Source organism: Somniosus microcephalus, chromosome 3 (genome assembly GCF_052327205.1).
Source record: "Somniosus microcephalus isolate GS21.2 chromosome 3, FLI_Smic_1.0, whole genome shotgun sequence".
NCBI lineage: Eukaryota > Metazoa > Chordata > Chondrichthyes > Squaliformes > Somniosidae > Somniosus > Somniosus microcephalus.
Window position 1 is genome coordinate 58,200,655 of NC_140989.1, and position 18,062 is coordinate 58,218,716.

The 18,062-nt window shown below is 44.9% G+C and overlaps 1 protein-coding gene across 1 annotated transcript in view; it reads right to left on the reverse strand.

The window, feature by feature from the left end:
• The window catches only part of plekhh2 (pleckstrin homology domain containing, family H (with MyTH4 domain) member 2), a 146,138-nt gene that overhangs the window by 123,331 nt on the left and 4,745 nt on the right, over window positions 1-18,062 (reverse strand). Inside the window, exon 2 of the mRNA XM_085980626.1 lies at window positions 9,989-10,159. Coding sequence (XP_085836752.1) covers window positions 9,989-10,111 — 123 coding nt within the window. The 5' untranslated portion in view covers window positions 10,112-10,159. The remainder of the gene's footprint in view (window positions 1-9,988; window positions 10,160-18,062) is intronic.

An 18,062-nucleotide genomic window follows, 5' to 3' on the forward strand; every position in this document is an offset into this window, starting at 1 on the left:
GTGTCGATTGGGCTTATACTCACTGGAGTTTAGAAGATTGAGAGGGGATCTCATCGAAACCTATAAAATTCTGTCAGGTCTGGACAGACTAGATGCAAAAAGGATGTTTCTGATAGCTGGGGAGTCCAGAACCAGGGGTCATAGTCTAAGGGGTAAGCCATTTAGGACTGAAATGAGGAGGAATTTCTTCACCCAGAGAGTGGTGAACCTGTGGAATTCTCTGCCACAGAGGGCGGTGGAGGCCAGTTCATTAAATATATTCAAGAAAGAGTTGGATATATTTCTTGAGGCTAAAGGGATCAAGGGATATGGGGAGAAGGCAGGGACAGGGTACTGAATTTGGATGATCAGCCATGATCTCATTGAATGGCGGAGCAGGCTCGAAGGGCCGAATGGCCTACTCCTGCTCCTATCTTCTATGTTTCTATGTAACAGTGTAGGAGGCCGAGGACAGAGAGGTAAGAGTGGGAGTGGAGCGGAGAATTAAAGTGACAGGCAACCGGAAGCTCGGGGTCACGCTTGCGGACTGAATGGAGGTGTTCCGCAAAGCGGTCACCCAATCTGCATTTGGTCTCCCCAATGTAGAGGGGACCGCATCGTGAGCAGCGAATACAATATGCTAAATTACAAGTAGTACAAGTAAATCGCTGTTTGACCTGGAAAGAGTGTATGGGGCCCTGGACAGTGGGAGGCGAGGAGGTAAAAGGGCAGGTGTTGCATCTCCTGCGCTTGTATGGGAAAGTGCTGTGGGAAGGGGAGGGGGTGATTGAGGAGTGTTTCTTTATTTGTCCCATTACCATCTTCTTTTGCCCTGCACCATCATCCCTTTTGTCATTTAATCTCTCCTGCCTTCCACCCTATCACAGACTTTTCCTTTCGTTAATTCCTCCCCTCCCCCTTTCCCTGCCTCGCTCTTGCTTAAAACCTGTTATATCTCTAACTTTTTCCAGTTCTGACAAAGGGTTATCAACCTGAAACATTAACTCTGTTTTTCTCTCCACAGATGCTGCCTGACCTACTGAGTATTTCCAGCATTTGCTGTTTTTATTTCTGATTTCTCCAATCTCTCTTCATTAATGCACTTGCTAATGCACTTGTGTGACTTCTTACATTTGTCCACCCCAGTCCAACACCGGAATCGCCACACCAAGAAAAAAAACTGTCAACATGCCACTGGAGGTCAGCCTGTTCCGATTTTCGGGCAAATCTTGATTTTGGTAGTTAGCCGTCCTCATTAATATATTTAAGTAGGGGCCAAATGACACAGTTAGCACCCAAATGCAATTTTATTGTCAATCAGTACTATCACTGGTGCCTCTTCAACCTGTCCACAATCCAAGGAAAATATAGGTCAGGAAATTGCCCTTTGTAGCATTACTTAAAGGGATCATAAACTGCAGTCGGGTAAAGTTGGCAGCAGATCTGTGACTTTTCCTTATTTATTTCTGGACTTTTAAGCATTAAATACCTCCTTAAATTTACGTCCTTTCTGCATGTTATGATCTTTACATTTCCCTGCTGCTTATATCTGCTACTCCATTGACCTCCCCACGATCTTTCCAGCCCTCCCTTATAAAGGTGCTGATGCAGGCCCAGATTAGTCTATGCCCTGTTGGATTTCCCACCCTTCCAATTGGCGAGTTGCCTATAAGCAGCACAGTTAGTGCTGGCAGTTTGCCTATTCTATTTAAATGAGGCCCAACCACGAAAATTGATGGGGCCTCCCGCCAACCTCAGTGGGCAGGCGGAGAGGCTGTCTTGTTCACCATCTGTTCGATGTACGCCAGATATGGAAATTAGCCTCAATGAATTTTGTCTACTACTCTAATCTGCAGACACTGAAAAAAACTTGACCACATCAAGACCACTGATTTTCTTGATGTATATTAATGACTTAGACTTGGGTGTATAGGGCACAATTTCAAAACTTGGAAGTATAGTGAACAGTGAGGAGGATAGTGACAGACTTCAAGAAGACATAGACAGGCTGGTGAAATGGGTGGACATGTGGCAGATGAAATTTAACACAGAAAAATGCAGAGTGATACATTTTGGTTGGAAGAATGAGGAGAGGCAATATAAACTAAATGGTACAATCCTAAAGGGGGTGTATGAACAGGGAAACCTGGGGGTATATGTACACAAATGATTGAAGGTGGCAGGGCAGGTTGAGAAAGGGGGTAAAAAAAAGCATATGGGATAGTGAGCTTCATAAATAGAAGCACAGAGTACAAAAGCAAGGGATGTTATGATGAATCTTTATAAAACACTGATTCGGCCTCAACTGGAATATTGTGTCCAATTCTGGGCACCGCACTTTAGGAAGAATGTGAAGGCCTTAGAGAGGGTGCAGAAAAGATTTACGAGAATGATTCCAGGGATGAAGTACTTCAGTTACGTGGCTAGACTGGAGAAGTTGGGGTTGTTCTCCTTAGAGCAGAGAAGGGGGAGAGGAGATTTGATAGTGTTCAAAATCATGAGGGGTCTGGACAGAGTAGATAGAGAGAAACTGTTCCCATTGGCGGAAGGGTCGAGGACACAGATTTAAGGTGATTGGCTAAAGAACTAAAGGCAACATGAGGAAAAACGTCTTTATGCAGCAAGTGATTAGGATCTGGAATATAATGCCTGAAAGGGTGGTGGAGGCAGACTCAATCATGGCTTTCAAAGGGGAATTGGATAAGTACCTGAAGGGAAAAAAATTGCTACGGGGAAAGAGCAGGGGAGTGGAACTAGCAAGTACTCTTGCAGAGAGCCGGCACAGGCTCGACAGGCTGAATGGCCTCCTTCTGCGCTGCAACCATTCTATGATTCTATAATTCCTGAATACAAGTTCTAGCTGCTTCTCACTGAAACCATGTAAATACTTAGATATCTTTATGTATTGGCCACTCCTCTGACACAGAGACAAAGAAATTATTTTTTAGCTACAGCTACTTGGAGAGACTTTTTAAAATCACATTTATCCTAGCTACCTACTGCCATAAAAAATATAATACAGAAGTTCTTCCCTGTTTGGCATAGGATGAAAGCTCTGCTTTGTCATGCTATCTATCAGATGAGAGTTGGCAGATCTTAGCCCATGCCATAAGGAGAGAGAAAATACTGCCAAGGGTAGGGCCTCTTCTCTCATTGCTGAAGTGCTCCTCCTTATGGGTTGACCATGGGATAAAGCTAAGGGCTCAAAATTGTGTAGCGCCCCCTTTGGGGCGCTAACTTCGCCGGGGTGCTACTGGAAATTGAATGGTAGCGCCCCAAGAGGGAAGCGGGGCGCTACTGGAAGCGCCCCGCATCCCTCTTGGGGTGCTGCGAGGGAATATTGCGTGGCACTGCGGCACGTCGCGCCATGGTATTGCAGGCCTTCCTCCCCTTCTTAAAGGGGAGGAGCCTTGCACAGCGCGACCCGAGGCCCAGCTGGGCCCCTGGAGATTGGGAATGCCGTCAAAAGAGCTCGCTACTCAAGAGAAGTGCCGGGGTCTTGGTGCGCAGCCGGCACTCCGCGGGGGGGGGGGGGGCGGGGGCGGGGGCGGTTCAGGAGGCCGGGGATGGGAGTGCAGACAGGTGCTGGCAGGCAGTCAGCAACAAAAATGGCCGCCCCGCACCTCACCTTTAAATAGCGCCTCCCCGGCCACAGATAGGTCATCCTGACCCCGTTGGGCATAGCATCCGGTGGTAAGTCGGGGGCGCTCCTGAAGATCGCGGCCGGGGCACAAGCATGGCGATGACATCATCGCCGGCAGCGCAGCGGGGCGCTACCGGTTACCGCCGCCACTAACCTCCCGCTGAATTTCGCGGGAGGCGTGGGTGGCGCTGCGCCTGGGCGCTAGTTGCTTTGCGCCCCGTTAGCGCCCTAGGGAGGTGCAAAGCAACCAAATTTTTCCCCCAATGGTCTTAATGGAGATGCTCTGTTGGCTAGACTATCCCGCCCTCTTGACAGAGTACAATAGCACAGACGTGGAACTGTCCTAAGATAAAAGAAGGAATAAAATATGGCAAAAATTGTAAAAATAAAGCAATGAAGACTAGACATTGCAATGGGTTAAAGTATGGCTTTCTATCCTATCCCAATAGAATTTAAATCAAGCCATGCTGATGGGTTGAAAGTCCCTTTTAGCTGCAAAGTCTAAATAAAATGAGGTTGGCTTGCCTCATCCCAGTAGATGTTACTTCATTTAGGATCGGAGAATAACTTCAGAGGTCAACTCTATTAATCATTTATCCATTTTCTCCTTAAATTTAAGGACTCCAGAAAACATTATGTAAAGAACAAATTTTAATTTGTGGAAAAATATCATAAAATGTGTTTATTTAGATGGGGAAACAGCATGCAATGAGTAAAAAAAATGTTATATATAACTGAACTGTAGTATATTTTTGCAAATGTGAGTTTATTTGTAAGAAACTAGTGAAAGACCTTCCCTGTATTTACTATTAACCTGTCAGCAGTGTTGGCAACGAAGTAAAAAATGCTCTTCAGAACAATGAATTTTGTATGCTAAGTTCAGATCTTACAATTGTATAGAATATTAAATGTTAAACAGTTTTGCAAAATCCAACAGAGCATTTTATCTCTTTTATTTTGATACTGTGTACAGCTTCAATTGTTCAGATATATTTAAAGGCTTGAATAAATGTACACTTTCTTTTCTTTTATCCCACCCTGGAGGCCCTAACTCTTCCTGGGGTGCAGTTTCCTGCTTGCTGGCAGATCTCCATTACCTCATGCAGGTGGCCATTTTTCATGTTTGAGCCTAGAAACTAAATACTGGAAGGCTATTCAACCGTGATTGTGCATCACAACAGAGTGCAATCCTTTCCTTACCTGTCGTCCATATACGTCCAATTTCCAACATGGGTCATTGGGTAACAATCAGGAGATTGCTGATTTTTTAAAACATCCGTCCTTGCTTGGGGACACAATTATGCATTCTCCTTAGTCTGGGGACACGGAGAAACATCATCCCGCATCCCCCCTCCCGCCACCCACCCCCCCGCCCCCACCATGTACATTGTCCATGCATCAGCAATTCATCAAATATGACTGCCAATAACCTAACTATGCATCTTCTTCCCGTGAGCTCAAGGAAATGATTATTAATTCAAAGTCTTTCCTCCTCCGATCATATGATTACCCTTTCACTCCGCCAAGCATTCTCCCCAAGTCAAAAAACTCGTCACTGAACATTACTGCGTATCCGTCTCTTTTTAATTAAAAAAAATTATCAATCACATGTTCTTTGTATATTTTCCACTCGAGGCTTCAATTATTTTAAACATCTCAACATCCTCTGTTGGGACTGTCGTAGTCTCTAGGCCAGGTCATTGAAACCCAGGATGCATTTACGTCATACAGAGACTGCACTTCATTTCCTGGCCTCAGAGACATTCAACAACAATCTGATTAATTATCCAGAAAGTACTCAAAAAGAGGTCAATGCCCTGGGAGGAAAAAGCCCTGGCTTCTGAAAAAGTTAATTTGCACTTGGTTTTCATACAAAATACATCTGTGATGAGAAAGTAACGCATCTTGTTTTCATACAGTCTTTGGGATTGAGATTATTATATCACATATGACATGACATCCATTAAATATTTTTTTATTTGAAAGAGATGATATCATGACACACAACAGATGAAAAGCTAAGAAAAAAAGCTTGCAAGGATGTCAGTAAAACCATATGTACACCAATACCAATCAATTCGCTTTATACTCAACTGACTTTTTCACTAACATTAGTATGTGTTTTAAAAAAAAATCATATAAAGAGTTTTACAATGGCTCAGCTTATGGAACTGTAAGAGTATTGCATAGTATTTACAGCATAAAAACAGGCTCTTTGGCCCAACAGATCCATGCCAGCGTTTATGCTCCACACGCGCCTCCTCCCACCCTTCTTCAACTAAACCCATCAACATATCCTTCTATTCCTTTCGTCCTCATGTGCTTATCTAGCTTCCCCATAAATATCTATGCTAGTTACCTCAACTACTCCTTGTGTTAGCGAGTTTCACATTCTAACCACTCTCTGTGTAAAAAAGTTTCTCCTGAATTCCCTATTGGATTTATTAGTAACTATCTTATACTTCTGGGATAAAAATAATAGCAAAATACTGCGGATGCTGGAAAAACTCAGCAGGCCAGGCAGCATCCGTGGAGAGAGAAACAAAGTTAACGTTTCAGGTCGAAGACCTTTCGTCAGAACTGGAAAAAAACAGGAAATGGAATAGATTTTAAAGCAAGTCTAGGGGCTGGGAAAAGGGGGAAGGGATGAAAGAACAAAAGGGAAGGTCAGTGATAGGATAGAAAGCAGGAGAGATTAAGAGACATTGAGAGACATTAAGAGATATTCAAGGCAAGAGGAGATGGTAATGGGACAGGTTAAGAAACAAAGGATGGCTCTAGATGAAGTGTGAATTGCGCTGGCAGAATGAAGGACAGCTGCCATGTGGGAGGGAAGAAAAAAAGGCCAATCAAAAAGTGTGGATAAAAAAAATATATATATTATAATATATGTGATAGGGGTCGAGGTTATGATCTGAAATTGTTGAACTCTATGTTGAGTCCAGAGGGCTGTAGAGTGCCTAATCGAAAGATGAGGTGCTGTTCCTCGAGCTTACGCTAAGCTTCCGTGGAACAATGCAAGAGGCCGAGGACGGTGAGGTCTGAGTGGGAATGGGGCGGTGAATTAAAGTGACAGACCACCAGGAGCTCAGGGTCCCCCTTACAGACTGAACGGAGGTGTTCCGCAAAGCGGTCACCCAATCTGCGTTTGGTCTCCTCAATGTAGAGGAGACCACATCGTGAGCAGCGAATACAGTATACTAAATTGCAAGAAGTACAAGTAAATCGCTGTTTCACCTGGAAGGGGTGTTTGGGGCCCTGGACAGTGGGAAAGGGGGAGGTATAAGGGCATGAGTTGCATCTCCTGCGCTTGCACGGGAAGGTGCCGGGCGAAGGGGAAGGGGTGCTGGGGGTGGTAGAGGAGTGGACTAAGGCGTCGAGGAGGGAGCGGTCCCTACGGAATATACTTCTGGGCCCCAGTTATGGTCTCGACCGCAAGTGGAAACATCTTCTCTACGTCTACCCTATCAAACCATTTCATAATCTTAAAGACCTCTATCAGATCATCCCTCAGTCTTCACTTTTCGAGAGTAAAGCGCCCCAGTCTGTTCAATCATTCCTGATGGGTATAACCTCTCGGTTCTGGTAAATCTTTTTTGCACCTTTTCCAGTGCCTCTACATCCTTTCTATAATATGGAGACCAGAACTGTTCACAATACTCCAAGTGAGGTCTAACCAAGGTTCTATACAAATTTAATATAATTTCTCTGCTTTTCAATTCTATCCCTATAGAAATGAACCCCAGTGCTTTTTTTTTTAATGGCCTTATTAACCTACGTTGCTACTTTTAGTGATTTGTGTGTCTGTAGCCCCAGATTCCTCTGTCCCAGTTAGACACTTATTTTCCAAGGAGTATGTGGCCTCCTTGTTCTTCCTACCAAAGTGTACCACCTCACAGTTATCTATATTCATGAAGTTCATTTGCCAATTACATGCTGATTCTGCAAGTTTATTAATGCCTTCCTGTATTTTGTCGCAGTCTTCCTCTGTATTAACTACACCCCCCAATTTGGTGTCGTCCGCAAATTTTCAAATTGTACTTCCGATTTCCAAGTCCAAATCGTTTAAGTAAATCGTGAACAACAGTGGTCCCGCCACCGATCCTTGTGGCACACCACTTCCCAGCTTTTAGAACCAAGTGAGAACAGTCTTACTGAGCTGAACAACGGAGGAGAGGTGTTGGAGGAGAATAATGTGGTGAAATGTGCCAAAGGCTGCAGATGAGAGATGGTGCACCACCGTCATAGAATGTTGCTCAAGATTTTGGCTAGATCTGTTTCACTGCTGTGGGATTCACCTGATTAGAGTGAATTGAACAGGGATTTGTGGGAGAGATGGCATAGATCTGGGAGATAACAACACGTTCAAGGACTTTGTAGTGGAAAGAGAGGTTGGAGATGAGGTGGTAGTTTGCAAGGACAGAACGGCCGAGGGTGGATTTTTTGAGGAGTGGGTGATGATGATGGTTTTGAAATTCAAGTTTAAATGGCAGTCAAGGCTGGGATTCTAACCCAGGTTTCAATGTGTAAACCCAATTCTTTACTGTAGAGCTGCAAGGCGACCTGCAATAATGTACTCAATCAGCAGTAATTTTCCCCAGCTTGGGTAATTCTGGGCTGACCTCTAATTTGTTCCAAAGCAAATCTAGGACACATGTAGATCAACTTCATAGCTCAGGAGGAACAAGACACAGAAGTTCAGAGGAGTGATGGGATTTCTAATAGTGACTGCAATAGTGCAGGTGAGAAAATTAACCAAATAATCAAATTATTTTAAATAATACTTATGGCAGAAGACTTAGTACTGAGAATGCTTCCCCCAACCTCTCCTTATTCCTTTAAAAAAAAGTATGGTTTTGTTGTGGGAACTGGCTGGGGTGAGTTGTTGAGTTGAGTTACAGTGCATCAGTTAACAATTGAGGCAGAAAACATTGTTTATCAGAGAGACAAATGCTCCAGACATTATTTTCTTTTTCTCACACAAATTCAAAACAATGTGGTATATTGTAAACACGTTTGTTGGAGAAATGTTCCAAATAAACAGTCCTGTAGAAGTTTATAAATGTTGAGATTTAACGGAAACATGTGACATAACAAATGACTAATAAGTGCTATAAATCAGATGGGTAGTAGCTATAAAACTATTTGCTCTTTAAAGCAAAGCAAGATCTCATAACTGAAAAGCTAACTTCTTAAATAACTTTTCAGAAACTCTTCACACTTTTGTAAAATAACTGATTTGGTAATACCAAGACCCTACATTTCTAGAATGCATCACAGTCTTCTAACTCTACTGTATATGCACCTATATGCTGTGTACTTGATTTCAAAATTTTGAAACAATTTTTGTTTTTAAATGCTTCCAATGTGTAGCAGGTCTCAGCCTTGGTTCAGTGGTAACACGCTCGCCTCGGAGTCAGAAGGTTGTGGGTTCAAGCCTCAGTCCAGATATTGAGTGGCAGGAGGCAGCTGGCTGGTGCTGAAAGAGCAATCACCGGCAACAAGTTTAAGTCATGGAGAGGTGTTTTCGGAGGGACTTACCGGGGGGCCGTGGGGGGGGATAGAGGATAGAAGAGCCCAGTATAGGGAAGGGCCTAAACTTTACTTGTGGGGCCCAGAGGAGCACTCCTGACCCCACAAGGAGAGCAAAAAAAAGTTTTTCAAAACTTACCTGTTTGGGCCTCTTCTGGCCCTGGATCCTCTTCCCACTATCTTCACCTGGCAGGAAAGCCAAAACATATTCCTCGCTCAGGCCACCAAATAAAGTTGCAGTTGGGGCTCGATCACATCATCAGGCCCCGATCTGTATATTTAAAGCAGGGCCCTGCTTCAGGCGGGTATTCTTGCTACCTTCTCAAAAGAGGTTAAAATTCCAGACAGTGGGATCAGAGCAGGACATCAGCGGTAAGTCACTCGGCCGATTTTAACTGCCCGCCCGCCAGACGAGTAGGGCTAAAATCGCTTCTGCTGTTAGGCACTGAGTCAGAATAGTGTCCTTCCACCTCTGGGAATGAGTTCACTTTTAACCTTTTTTAATTCAATTGTTCTCATCACTATTTGTAAGTGAACGCAACCTACCCCACAAAACTATTCTTAATTTGACACGAGTTGCCCATGTCATTCAGGCAGGTGTCATGCTGATCCAGTAGGAGCTTTTTGCTAAGTTTTCATGATGCCTCTGAATTACATCAATCTCCTTCAGCACTGGGAAGAAAAAGTGGAAATATATTCCACATCTCTCACTTTGACAAACATAAAGAAAGCCTGTTATGTATGGTTTAAAGACATAACCCCGCCGCACCGCCCCCCCCCCCCCCACCCCACCCATATCTAAAATCCCTGTCTCAACTGTTGATGTTTACTTGCCTTCTCTGCAAGAAGCTCTCGGATTTTGCTGGCCTGCACACGAAACTTGAGCAACTGTGACTCAAGAGTCATACACCGCTCTTTCCAGTCTATATCTCCAGCCATCTCTGAACCCTCAGCCATGGTCAGTTTCTGTCTTGTTAAAAGGTAGAAGTGTTGAGATCCAGTATCCTAGAAACAGTTAAAAAAAAGAGTAACAAGAGCTGAGCACAAATTGTACAGACATGAACATAAACTTAATTTCAGCACTGAGTAGTAATAAGGGCTACCGTAGAAATGCTCAGTAGTATTGTGGTTAAGCAGTCAATTTAACCCCACTATTGTGATACATTTCAGTTTTTTGTAGCATCAGCCTTTTAAGTGAATATGGACACTGTGAAGTGTTACGGACTGCAATGTACAATTTGATACACAATCCTTTGGATGAAATGTCGTACTGAGCATGCACCAGCTTGTTCTGATGGATTACAAAGATATGGCATAGAAAACAGATTAGATCCATGTAAATAAGATGCACATGTCTGGCTAAATTTTTGATGTGATTCTTCCATTCTATTACACTCTATATCACAACTACAGTTACTGTAGTACTTTTCATTCAATAAATCATACAATTAGAACTATATTTTCTAACTTTAAAGGCAACATGTTCTGCTTTTCACTGTTGATGACTGGCTATGTATATACAATCATATACCCTGTATGTACTATGTAAACAATTTATGCAGATGGTTGTCCACAGTAAAGTGTAATTATGTTCTCTATAAGTACAGACAATGTAGTTAAAACTGCACAATTATTCAATTGCTGCAATAACCATACAGAGAAGTATTTTTTATCTGAAAGCCCTATTCTCGTATGAATGCTTACTGCCTTTAATAAATACCTGAGCACGTTAACATAGACATTAACTTGGGAACATTATCGTTTGGAAAATATATCCAAAGAAACTTATTTTTTTAAATTTAAGAATCATACTATTTGTTCGTCTGACTCAGCCCCTGGAGGACTTGACTTCTATTGTCAGTGTAACATTGTGTTATTTGATTCTGGGACCACCTCCCCCCAGCCCCGATCTACATTATTTAGCTACTCACTGGATAAATTGGTGTGCCATCAGTGTAGCCTTAGAGTTGTTTTCTATAACCTCTCTATTAATGAGCATTATATACAACAATGCACAGTGTCTCAAATCTAACAGTGGATCAGAAACCCAGAGAAACAGGGTCTAAAATGTGCAACTTTGGGGTGGAATTTTGAAACATAGAAACATAGAAGATAGGAGCAGGAGTAGGCCATTCGGCCCCTCGAGCCTGCTCCGCCATTCAATGCGATCATGGCTGATCATCCAAATTCAGTACCCGGTCGCTGCTTTCTCCCCATACCCCTTGATCCCTTTAGCCTTAAAAAATATATCCAACTCCTTCTTGAATATATTTAATGAATTAGCCTCCACTGCCTTCTGTGGTAGAGAATTCCACAGGTTCACCACTCTCTGGGTGAAGAAATTCCTCCTCATTTCTGTCCTAAATGGCTTACCCCTTATCCTTAGACTGTGACTCCTGGTTCTGGACTCCCCGACCATCGGGAACATCCTTCCTGCATCTAGTCTGTCCAGTCCTGTCAGAATTTTATAAGTTTCAATGAGATCCCCTCTCATTCTTCTAAACTCCAGCGAGTATAAGCCCAATCGACCCAATCTCTCCTCATACGTCATTCCTGCCATCCCAGGCATCAGCCTGGTGAATCTTCGCTGCACTCCCTCCATGGCAAAAACATCCTTCCTCAGATAAGGCGACCAAAACTGCACACAATACTCAAGATGTGGTCTCACCAAGGCCCTGTACAACTGCAGCAAGACATCCTTGTTCCTGTACTCAAACCCTCTCGCTACAAAGGCCAACATACCATTTGCCTTCTTAACCGCCTGCTGCACCTGCATGCTTACCTTCAGTGACTGGTGCACAAGGACACCCAGGTCTCGTTGCACTTCCCCTTCTCCCAATCTATTGCCATTCAGATAATAATCTGCCTTCCTGTTTTTGACACCAAAGTGGATAACCTCACATTATCCACATTATATTGCATCTGCCATGCTTCTGCCCAATCACCCAACCTGTCCAAATCATCCTGGAGTTTCTCGGCATCCTCCTCACAGCACACACGTCCACCCAGCTTTGTGTCATCTGCAAACTTGGAGATATTACATCTAGTTCCCTTGTCTAAATCATTAATATATATTGTGAATAGCTGGGGTCCAAGGACCGATCCTTATGATTGCTTATCTTCATTCACTTGTAATCTGATTTGTTAATGTATTTGGAACGGACAGTAGTCTTTTTATTTGTTCCCAGGATGTGGGCAATGCTGGCACTTATTGACAATCTTGAGTTGCCCAAAAAGGTGGTGGTAGGCCTTCTGCTTGAACTGTGGCAGGCTTTATGGTGATGGTGCTCTCATGATGGTGTTAGGTAGAGTATTCCAGGATTTTGACGCAGCGATGAAGGAATGGTGATATATATCCAAGTCAGGACGGTGTCTGACTCAAAGGGGAATTTATAGATGATGGTGCTCCCACAATGTTGCTGCTTTTGTCCTTCTTGGTGGTAAAACTGGCAAGGCAGGGAGGTGCTGTGGAAGTAACCTTGGTAAGTTGCTGCAGTGCATATTGTAGATGGTACATACTGCAGCCAGCATTCCAGCAATGGAGGGGGTGGATAGAGTCCAGTGGCAGGGGTGCTGATCAGAAAACGTGCTCTGGCCTGAATTGTGTTCAGCTTCTTGAGTGTTGTTGTGGCTGCATCCATCATACTCCTGACTTGAGCCTTGCAGATGGTGGAGGGGCTTTGAGGGGTCAGGAGGTGTTATTCATCACCGACTACCCAATTTCTGCCCTGCTCCTGTAACCAGGGTGTTTAAATGGCTGGTCCAGTTAAGCTTTTTTCACTGGATTTCTCCAAGATGATGATGGTGGAGAACTCAGCAATAGTTGTGCTATTGAAGGTCAGGGGGAGCTGGCTGGGCTTTCTCTAGTCTGAGATGGTCATTACCTTACACTTATGTAGTGTGAATGTTACCTGCCACTTGTCAGTCTCAGCCTGGGGGGTTATCCAGGTCCTGCTGTAGGTAGGCACAGGATGCTTCATTATCCGAGGAGTTGTGAATGGAGCTGAACACTTCGGAATCATCACTCCTAAAGATCATTGATGAAACAGCTGAAGACGGTTGGGCCACGGACACTTCACTGAGGAACGCATGCAGCAATGGCCTGCAGTTGCCGTAAATATCTTCTTTTGTGTCATGTATGAGTCCAACCATTGGAGGTTTTTCTCCTTGACCCCCATTGAGATCAGTTTTGCCATACGCCATCGAATGTTGATTTGCTGCCAAGGGCAGCTACTCTCATCTCCCACTAGCCAATTATTCTAAATAGGTGGAATCTTTATATAGGTTGTCTTGAAAATAGAATTCATATTTTATATGCGTTTTCAAAGATGTTTGCACTTATATTAAACATGTCCGCTTCTCTCTTTTTAACATTTACTGCTAAGGCAATAATTTACAAATGCAGACAAGTGTAAAGTATTGCACATAGGAAGGAAAAATGGGTGACATACATATTCATGAATGGTGTTGAAATAGCTAAGGATTAGGTTTAAAGAGACCTCGGGATTCTAGTAGATTCAACACTCAACATGTCCAATCAATGCCGAACAGCAGCAATCAACAAAGCCAATAGAATAAACTACATCGCCAAAGCAGTGGAATACAAGTCACGGGAAGTTGTGATCAAACTGTAAAGTGCTCTGGTCAGACCGTACCTTGAGTACAGTGTCCAGTTCTGGTTGCCAAGAAACAGAGGAGATATTCAAGCACTAGAGGCACTGCAGAGGGGAGGTTGGTCCCTAGTATCAAGAGTTTGACTTTTTAGCCTGGAAAGAAGCCATCAGAGAGGTGATCTTATAGAAGTATATAAGATAGTAAATAGTATGTGTTGTGTATGTACCTTTAAGAGAGAACTGCTTTTATGCTGTAGTACCGGCAGTGACCACACCTGTATATAAAGCAGTAGCAGGCTTCTGTACTTTCAGTTCCAGCATACTCTCTGTGCAGTAAACATCTCTTATTATCGTTCTCCTGCAGTCCGTGTGTTATTAATGCGCGGACACTACAGTGGCGACGAGCAGGTTCGAACTCACCTGCAGTACTGCATCACCTCACGGGGATCCATCCCTAGGAAGAAGCTTCTTGGAGGTCGAAGCCAGAGCAACGGGCGTCGATCAGGGGGCAACCGCCCAGTGATCCATCGGAGTCCAGAGAGTTGCAGGGGAAGCTGTGGAGAGCTGGGCCTGGTTCTCCAATCAAGGTGTCCCAGCAAATCGGGCTGGTAGCAGGTAGTGCGCTGACCCTTCCCGGACTGCGGCGGGCTAGAGCTCGGGCGAGCGGCTCTGTAAGGGGGCCGAGCAGCGTCGTCGGGAAGAAAAAGAGAGAGAGAGGGTGGAGCGCACAGGGCGCGGCCGGTGCTCAAGAGTCGGGCAGCGTTGAAAAAGAGACACGCAGAAAGCCGCGGGGCGCCGCCATTACCTGTTAGAACGCGAGGAGCAGCATTGGCAGCAGGGGGAAGAAGAAAAAGTGTGGGAGGTGCCATTTTAATCCTTTGGGGAAGAAGGAAAAGCGCGGGAGGCGCCATTTTAATCCATTTTAAACCACCCAAGATGCCGAAGAGTGGCAGCATCACTGTTTTCGATAACAAAATAGAAGACTGGACCACGTATGTGGAAAGAATTGAAGTGTACTGCAGGGCAAATGAGGTGGCCGCTGAAAAGAAGGCGTCGATATTATTAAATTTGATGGGCGCGAGAACGTACGGCCTATTGCAAAATTTAATTACCCCAGCTAAACCAATGGAGAAAAATTTTGAAGAGATTGTTAATATCTTACAGGAACATCTAAACCCTACACCGCTGCTGATAGCAGAAAGATTCAAGTTCCATAAACGAAACCAGCACAAAGACGAGAGTAATGCTGACTATCTTACGGAACTATGCAAGTTATCGACACACTGCCAGTTCGGAACAGGACTGGCAGATACCTTAAGGGATAAGTTTGTCTGCGGGCTCCAGAGTGAAGGAACCCAGAAACGACTACTTTCGGAAAAGGACCTTACGCTAGAAAAGGCTTTCAGCGTTGCAGTATCCTACGAAGCAGCAGCACGGGGAGCTGCGGAAATACAACAGAAACCGCAAGAATATAGCACTAATGAAATGGCATATGGAGCAGAAAAGTGCTATCGCTGCGGCAGAACAACCCATGACCAGAAGGATTGCTGGGCTAAGGACAAAGTATGCAGGCAATGTGGAAAAATGGGACACATAGCACGAGTCTGCAGGTCGGGAAAGAAAACCAACACTAAAAGAACTACTAAGGAAAAGTACAAGAAAGTACAAAAGATGACGGACAGTAGTTCAGAAGACCAGAGTAGTGACAATGACTCCGGGAGCAGGGGACTAAGTTGTCTAAAGCTACACAATGTGATCGCAAAGGAGGATCACCGAACCATTTGGGTCACCCTCGTGATAGCAGGGTCCCAAGTAAAGATGGAGTTGGACACAGGATCAGCCCTAACAATCATGAGTCGACGAGACTACAAGCGGCTATACTCACACATTCCTTTGACGGATACATCCATTGTCTTGAAGGCATATACGGGGCAAAAAGTCTACCCCAGAGGAAAAATAAGGGTGCCCGTTAAATACAACGGCAAGGAAACACAGGAACTGTATCTATATATACTGCAAGATGGAGGACCACCATTATTGGGGCGTGAATGGATCCAAAAAATACAATTGGATTGGCATTCCATTCAGGCACTAACTGTGGCTGACAAAAAAGTTGACGATGCCACACCTGGACGACTGTCAAAAATTCTAACTGACGCGAAAGAGGTGTTCCAGCAAGGACTTGGGACTCTAAAAGGCGTAACGGCAACGATAAAAATTGAAGATAACGCAACCCCAAAATTTTTTAAGGCCAGACCGGTACCGTATGCGATCCACCCAGCCGTTGAAGCAGAGCTGGAGAGTCTGGAGCGTTCGGGTGTGCTGTCCAAGGTGGACTGGAGCGAGTGGGCCACACCCATCGTTCCTGTAATGAAGAAATCATTGAGCAGCACGCCTGGGGAACCGACGAAGGTTCGCATCTGTGGGGACTTTAAGGTTACTGTGAACCCAGTCCTTCACACGGTACAATATCCACTTCTGCGGATAGAGGATATTTTCGCCTCACTATCTGGGGGGAAATGCTTTACGAAGATTGATCTGGCCCAAGCGTATCTACAAATGGAGGTAGATGAATCATCTAGAAAATACCTCATGATAAACACTCACAAAGGTCTTTACCAGTACAATCGACTGGTATTCGGGGTAGCATCAGCTCCGGCTATTTGGCAGAGGGCGATGGAACAAGTCCTGCAAGGGATCTCGGGGACCAAGTGTTATTTGGACGACATCCTGCTTACGGGCGGAAATGACAGTGAACACCTTGCCAACCTGGAGCAGGTGCTCACTAGATTACAAGAATATGGACTACGTGCCAACCGCCCCAAATGTGAATTTTTCAGGAAACAAATCTCGTATTGTGGCCACGTGATTGATGAAGAGGGGTTGCATAAGTCCCCAGACAAGATTGAGGCAGTAGTCAAGGCTCCAGCACCGGAAAATGTGTCACAACTGAGGTCGTTCCTAGGGTTGGTGAACTACTACCATAAGTTCTTGCCAAATTTGTCTACAATTCTGCACCCGCTGAACGCCCTGCTGCAAACTGGAGTAGCATGGAAGTGGAGTGATGAGTGTAAGTGTGCCTTTCAGAAATGTAAATGCCTAATCACTTCAAAAGAAGTATTGGCTCACTACAATCCATCACTACCGATTCGGTTGGCATGTGATGCGTCTCCCTACGGCATTGGAGCGGTGCTGTCGCACAAATTCCTTGACGGTTCAGAGAGGCCAATAGCCTTTGCGTCACGCTCGTTAACATCAGCCGAGCGTAACTACGCCCAGACTGACAGGGAGGCCCTCAGCCTGGTGTGGGGGGTGAAGAAGTTCAATCACTACCTGCACGGGCAGAAATTCACCTTACTGACTGATCACCAGCCTCTTGCTCCATTTTTAACCCAAAGAAGGGCATTCCGGTGATGACGGCGCAACGGCTGCAAAGATGGTCCCTTTTTCTAGGAGCACATCAATACGACATAGAGTATAAGGGCACGAAACAGCATGGAAACGCTGATGGGCTGTCGCGCCTGCCGCTGCCTACGGTGGAGGAAGCACCTGCAGTGGACCCTGTTGAGATATTCCATTCGACCATAGTCGAATGTCTACCTGTTACAAACTCAAGTATAGAGAAGGAAACCCGAAATGACCCGACACTCTCTCGGGTCTATGATTTGACGGTGAAGGGATGGCCAGCACATGGCGACTCACTGTTGCCAGCATTCTCGCCAAGGAGAGAACAGCTGTCAGTGTGCCGTGGGACCTTGATGTGCGGATCCCGAGTGGTAATTCCACACAAGTTGAGAGATAGAGTGCTCAATGAGCTTCATGAGGGTCATCTGGGAGGGGTAAAAATGAAAAGCCTAGCCAGGGCGTTTGTGTGGTGGCCGGGAATCGATAAAGAAATCGAGGAAATGACCAAGAGATGCACAGGATGCCAGAAAGTCCAAAACGCTCCACCACAGGCCCCGCTACACCCATGGGAGTGGCCCTCATCTCCATGGCAACGGGTACACATTGATTTTGCTGGTCCATTCATGGACTCAATGTTTTTAATCGCCGTGGATGCACATTCGAAATGGCCAGAGGTCATCAAAATGTCCTCCACCACCACGGAGAAAACTATTGCAGTCCTATGGACCATCTTCGCCAGGAATGGCTTGCCAGAACAGATTTGCTCCGACAATGGACCACAGTTTGTGTCCGAGGATTTCCGGAGGTTTTTGAGGAATAATGGGGTAAAGTATTACACATCCGCCCCATATCATCCAGCCACAAATGGATTGGCCGAGAGGTTTGTTCAA